The following is a 6,644-nucleotide window of genomic DNA, read 5'->3' as shown; positions in this document are numbered from 1 at the left end:
TTACTAGTTAATAAAATATAATAATAATAATAATAATATTGAGTTTTTGATCAAATAAAATGCAAAGGTCCTTAATTCATTTTTACTGCCAAGAAGTTTGTCATCAATTGTATAAGAATGAAAAATTGGACTGGTCCCGATGAAATGACATAATATGGCATTTTGAGGTATTCAAAATATAATTATAAATAATTATTCTAGCACCACTTATCAAGTGTTATTACTATTGAACGAACGAATATTTTTTTTATCATCAGAAAATAGTAATAAAGAAAAAAAAACGAAATCAAAGTGGAATATCATTTACCAAAATAAGAAACAAAAGCGGCCATAGGTGACTTCCTTCAGCAACACCGGAATATAGGTGGAATCAGTAAGACTTAAGATTATTTATAAGAACGTATGGAATACGATCATTAAAGCCAAGATTAGAATACAAATCTAAACTTTCCAACTTTTACATCCAAACGTTGTGGTTAACGCGACCTTTGACGAAGTCGTTATATGTAAATCCCATCACATTGCGACCCGTCTTCAAAGCATCTACCGACATAATTTCTGAAAACCATGGGCAGGTTCCGACAACATAAGAGACTTCATTTTCTGAACGTAAATTTTGACCAATTCAACTAGTTTTTTTAAGTGTCATGAATTTAAAATTCAGAACTTTACTTCGCATACCACTATTTTATGTTCATAGTACAAAAACTACCAAAAAAAATAGTCTCTAAAAAACACTCCTCAGGCAAACTGCAAGTCCATCACGATTTGTATTTTGTATTGTAAAGAAATATTACCTATTTCTTTTCCGAATGGAAAAGGATACCATTTACAGAAAACATTAAATGGAGTCGTGCAGAAAATAAATAAATCATAGAGTAATAAGGTTCAGCTTGTTAGGGAGATCCGCTCTTCTTTGATTTCGGTCCGCTTTGATCGAAATCAAAGAAGAGCTTACAAAATGTTTGGTGACAATAACAACACTCGCAGCATCGCATTTTACTACAATTTTTGAGGACTACTGAAATACCCATCTGCTTTTCTCTCATTTAAATTTTAACCGTAATACTCACGCTTCTTGAAACAAAAGAAATAAGTTTTTCGCAAATTGTGTTTTATTAAATTTCATCTTTTTTCATACTTAAACCTATAAAAATCCGGACCAGACGGATTCTTTACCTTTTTTTTCATAAACTTACTATTAGCATAAATAACTATTAAAAAAGATGTTTTCTAACACCTTTTGTCCTTTTTGTATGAAATTCCTAGACTCTCTGGTTAATTGTTTAAAGAGTCTGCTATGCCAGGAAACACACCAATCAACAAAGCTATAATGTAGCAACGATGTCAGCCTCTTATAACGGTTTTAAATAGATTCCGATAGTCCCGATTGGCTGCCCAATCCGCCTTGAAATCAAGAACTCTTAAATTACGATCTGTGGCCACAAATAAATACCGACTATCACATGCTATACTGTAAACAGGCGATGTTCGGCCATTTCTCGCCGATGGAAAGTAAATCTGAACACATTTTTCAGGCATTCGAATGTCGTACAGATTCACTCGGCAGTGATGTTTGACGCCACACAAAACAGCATAGAGACCATCGTATTCCAGACAATAGATTGAAGAACCAAATTGGTCCTCCCATATACCGACATCAGCGTCGACTCGACGATCATACATTCGGAATGTAGTGTCGAAATTAGCGGTAAAAATAACATTGTCGTCTTTGAGTTTGAGGTCATAGATGGAAAAAGTTTTTGAGTTGAGAGTGCGCACAGTTTCCCTAACAAAAAAAATTTATAAAATTTTTAAACATGACTAGTTTCTTTTTATTACGTTTCGATGTCGACTTCCCTCAGTGCTCTCTGTCCTTGATCTGTGTATAAGCCCCCATAGAACCTATCCCCATCTGGGATGAATTGCATGGTTTTGTATGACTCAGGGTAGTCTTTGACTAGGTCTAGGTAGAGTAGACCGAATTGATCAGCACGTTGCCAGAGTTTTGTGCACTTGTCGGTGCTCGAGAGGAACAAGTTGTTGCTAAAATCAACACACCAAAGGTACTCATTGACGTCATGAAGACGCACGTCGGTAGTTATTCCATCTTCATAGATAAAGCCACTGCCATAGACACGACCAGCAAATAGTGTGTCTTTCTTCTTCACGAAATCAGAAATATCTGCTTTGGCACTTGTGCAAATCTCTTCACTCCAGCGTCTTCTTAATGGCTCGTCTCTCAATCGCTTATGAATCCTTAGGTATCTTTGGTGAGTTATGTACAAGTTTTCTTTGTCCAAGTGGATTTTAGCTGCACACATTCGGTTGCTATTGAAGTAAGTTGTCTCCTTGTAGCGTCCATTGATCCAATTGGTTCCAATTGAAAGACGACTTCGATAGGAAAGGTTATTGAAGGTTCTTCAAAGAGATTTATTTTTATTTTATTTATTTAACTACTTAAACCTAATGTATTAGTTTACCTTTCACAAATAGCAGGATCATCTCGATGTCCACAGAGAAGAAGATCCAATGTTTTGGCGAAATAAATATGATTGTTTATGACAGAGTTGAAAAATGAACTGGCACGACACAAATTCACTAAGTCAGATGCATTGCAGTAGCAGAATATCTTAACTAGACAGTCAAGATTCAAATCACATATTGTTAACATTTTATTTTAACTTAATTTCTAAATTAAACGTTTCGTTTTAAATTAAAAGAATTACAAAATAATATGCAAATGCAGTACGCATTTTCTTCCACCAAGTTTGTTTATGTTGACAGAGTTAAGAATTTGTTGTCAAAAATGAGATGTCAACCAACTGTCAACGATTTAGGTTTGTTTGTTTAAGAATTTTTAGATGAAACAACTCAGTACAGTAATGTTGAAGATTTCTATTATAAATATAGTAGTTCTAAATAAAATAAATTCGTTATAAGAAATCATTTATGAATTTGGCAGTATTGATATTTTGATTATCTCTTTTATATACAATATATATATATCTTTATCATTTTTTTTCATTTCACAATTTTTAATCTAGTAGATTACAGTAGTCCAACAAATTATTTTTGTTTGTTGTCCTATAAACGAAGCAATCCCATTTAAAAGGATTTAATGTTCTTCAAGTCGAAGCAAAGCCCTATATAATTTTTCAATCATGTTTGTTTTTAAAATAAATTTTAGAGACAACCGAAAAAGGTGTTTTTAAGGCTTAAATACAACGCAACATAGTTTTTATCAATACATTGGATGATGATTTTGCAAAGTGCAAATCTTTGTCTTCTATTTCATGTTTGTATCATTTGTAAGTCTTCGTTTCTCTTTTAATGTAGGTTTGAGAAGACTGGAGTTTAATTTTTTTTTGATTCTGAAGAAATGTTTTTTTTGAGTAAATTTATAGTACCCGTGTTTTGTTGGAAAATCTATCCATAGTATGGTAGGGTTTTTCACGAATAACAAAAACAATATCCACAGTATGAATACTACCGATAAAAGTTAAAATAGAATCTTAATGCGGATGGGTTTTTTGACATTTATAAGAGTCTCGATTGGATCTTATGTGATTTCGTTTTCAAATGTTGGTACGATTGATATTGCATTTGTATCTCGATGGCTGTGTTCGTTGAGTAGTTGTGCATTTGGAATCATGTGTTTTCCATAGGAAAAAAATCAATTTGTAATGTTGATATTATTTAGTTTTGTTAATGAAAATGGACAAACTGTGCTTATTTTGAAAGAGAAAACAATAGAAAATATATTTATGTTATGGTATGTTGCCAAAAAAGGTTTATCTCAGTTTATATTAAATGAATCCTTTTGGTGTCTCCACCCAACAAAAAGATTTAAAAATGATTAAGTTTGACAGCACTTTCTAAAATGCAAATGGTGTTTTTTATGAAGTGCAAGTGAGATATTTTGATTCGTGTTAAACAATGAAGAACTGAATAGTTCAGCACCATATAAGAATAGGCTAGCTACTCTATATACATTTTTTAATTTGATTAAAACAAAACTATATTTTTTGTACATAAACACGCAAATAAACAGTCTATAATGCATTTTCTGTAAAACTAACTCATCCACACAGGTTTTTCTTAACAAATTTTGACCCTACTAAAATCCCCTAACGAAATCGAGTCGAATCAAGCTCATTTCAACTAGTTTCAGGTATATACAGAATTGAGGCGAGCTCCAATCGCGCTTCAGCACCACATGTTAATGTAGTTTTCTACGAACAAACTCCCTCTTTGAAGCTATTGTTAAATAACTTTTTTTATAGAAAGTCAATTTCCAGATGTTTTCTTAAGATTTTTTCTTGAAAATTGTCCATTTGATTATATTTAGTTAGTTTTTTTTTATTATTATTCTGACAGATCTTTTTTCAGTTGTACCAATTTTTAAATACAAAAATCTGGCTACTGCGGATCGTTTCACTGTACTATGTATGAAATACCAAAAAAACGCACTTAGTGTTTAATTCGAATCTGATCTTAAATATTTAATACCTGCTCAAATTTTCAAAACATCATTTTTAAACATGATTGTTATATGTTAAATGTGTTAGATAGATAGATTTATTGCTCATTTTCCAAATTTAAGTTTACAAATAAATTCATTCTTTAATTTTAAGACATGACTATAGAAGCCGTCTGCTCGAGTTTAATAAAATGTGCATAATAAAGTATTCTAAGAGGTATGTTAAACATTTTCTTCAATTATAGCTCTTCTATATTTCGATGTTTGTTGACAATGGTTGTGCAATTTTTTCAGTCAGCACCATTTAAAATAATTTTCATTTCTGGTTCCTCCAGTTCTAGTTTCCCAAAAAAATTAATCCTGAACTCCTTTAGGACAAGACATCTTACCAGGAATATGCGAGTTATATTTGGGTTTTGTACCAATGAAGGGTTTTTCAATTACAGCCAGAAGTGAAGTGGTGACACATTTCTAGAACCGTTGGAGAAATCCTAAGCACTTAGCATCTTTTTTGGCAGTACCGAATATTTTATCATGCCATAAGATTTGATCTGTGAAACATTTAGGCGCCATTTATAACTATCATTGGTTTTCATCATTGAAAACAAACATTGGATTTTTTTTAAAGGTCATTTATAGCTGTCATTAAAAAAATTGTCCTGATTGAAATCCACCAAAAAATGTTTACTGACAGAAATCTGTCATTGGCATTGTTTAAAATTGGAACACAAATCAGTGGAATGATTCGATTAACTTTTAAAAAAGTATCAGCTATTTAGGAAAATGAAAAAGTAAAATACATTTTTAGAGACAAATTAATGCGCAATTACACTTTTTATTCTTAAACAAAATTCTTTGTGTGATTTCCGGTCATTCAGTATATTATTTTTATTTGTTATCATTCAAACTTTTTTCTTTCGATTTTGGATCGATTTCAATGATAGCTAAAACTGGCCCCTTACTAATACTAAGTACGACCATAGATCAAATCTTCATTCTGAATACGACAGCTCAGACATTTATCAGAGAAAAGAGAAAGCTCTATGCGTTTTTTGGACCTAAAAGCATTTGATACGGTGGACAGAATCGCACTTTTTTATAAATTGTACAATATACATAGGTCTATCAAGAAAATTTGGCAACTTGATTGAAAAAGTGTATGAACAAACGACTTCTGCTGTTCGGGACGGTAGCCAACTGTCAAATTTTTTTGAAACGGTTACAGGTGTGAAACAAGGATGCAATTTAAGTCCACAAGCATTCATTGGGGGAATCAACACCAGCCAGTTTCCAAATCAATAATGCTATATGGAGCTCAAGTGTGGGGATACAAATCATACGATACAGTAGAAAAACTGCTCTGATTTTTCTTAAAGCGAATTTTCAACCTTCCACAATCCTCACCAAATCTTAAAGGAGTTCAGGATTCATTTTCTTGGGAAACTAGAACTGGAGGAACCAGAAATGAAAATGATTTTAAATGGCGATGACTGGGAAAAATCCACAAGCATCAAAATATAGAAGAGCTATACCTAATTGCAGAAAATTTTTAACATACCTCTTACAATACTTTATTATGTACATTTTGCTAAACTCGGGTGGACGGCTTTAATAGTCATGTCTTAAAATTAAAGAATAATACTTTTTTGTAAACTTACATTTGAAAAATAGACAATAAATCTATATATCTATCTATTTATCTTCTAAGTACGAACAGTTGTTTAGCTTGTTGGAAAATTGATAACTTAGTATTTTTTTTTTAACTGAACGAAAGCCAAATCAATTCTTTTTCCACGACACTTGTTTTAAAAAGAGTTTCTTTAAATAAATAAATACACTTTACAAAAAAAAAAAAAAGAGTATTCAAAACATTTCACTTGCTTAATATTACCAAAGGTTTCTTCACTTGCTCGATGCAATTCTTAAGCTTTGCAGCCCAGTTTCTTTCTTTAAATTTTGACAGTTTTGACAGCTATAGCTACACGATTGAGTCTATCAATTTGCATTCTAATTCTCACCGAAACAAAAGTTTAATAAAAGAGCAGTTTACAAAATATTTTTTATTATAAAAATAGTTCTATCTTTCAAAAATATATACAATATAAAATTCAATTTTCATGTACATATGTATGTATGCATAATAGTACGTTTCCACCAAAAA

General features: G+C 31.6%; 1 protein-coding gene across 1 annotated transcript; it reads right to left on the bottom strand.

Annotated features, from left to right (window-relative positions):
* Positions 1–1,093: 1,093 nt before the first annotated feature.
* LOC129938875 (F-box/WD repeat-containing protein 4) lies at positions 1,094–2,793 on the bottom strand. The gene is made up of 3 exons (XM_056046690.1): positions 2,484–2,793; positions 1,843–2,421; positions 1,094–1,789 (listed from the first exon to the last, which is right to left on the bottom strand). Exons 1-3 carry the CDS (start codon positions 2,672–2,674, stop codon positions 1,348–1,350), a joined length of 1,212 nt encoding a protein of 403 aa, XP_055902665.1. The 5' UTR covers positions 2,675–2,793; the 3' UTR covers positions 1,094–1,347.
* Positions 2,794–6,644: the final 3,851 nt, after the last annotated feature.

The sequence above is a fragment of the Eupeodes corollae genome, chromosome 1, assembly GCF_945859685.1.
Source record: "Eupeodes corollae chromosome 1, idEupCoro1.1, whole genome shotgun sequence".
Lineage (NCBI taxonomy): Eukaryota > Metazoa > Arthropoda > Insecta > Diptera > Syrphidae > Eupeodes > Eupeodes corollae.
This window is presented reverse-complemented; position numbering and strand designations above follow the sequence as displayed.

What these genes read in the sequence shown, in the direction of transcription:
- LOC129938875 (XM_056046690.1), bottom strand. Translation starts at nt 2,674, where the DNA reads ATGTTAACAATATGTGATTTGAATCTTGACTGTCTAGTTAAGATATTC. An exon ending in GATCCTGCTATTTGTGAAAG is followed by an intron (nt 2,422 to 2,483) that starts GTAAACTAATAC and finishes ATCTCTTTGAAG; the next exon opens with AACCTTCAATAACCTTTCCT. An exon ending in AGGGAAGTCGACATCGAAAC is followed by an intron (nt 1,790 to 1,842) that starts GTAATAAAAAGA and finishes TTTTTTTGTTAG; the next exon opens with GGAAACTGTGCGCACTCTCA.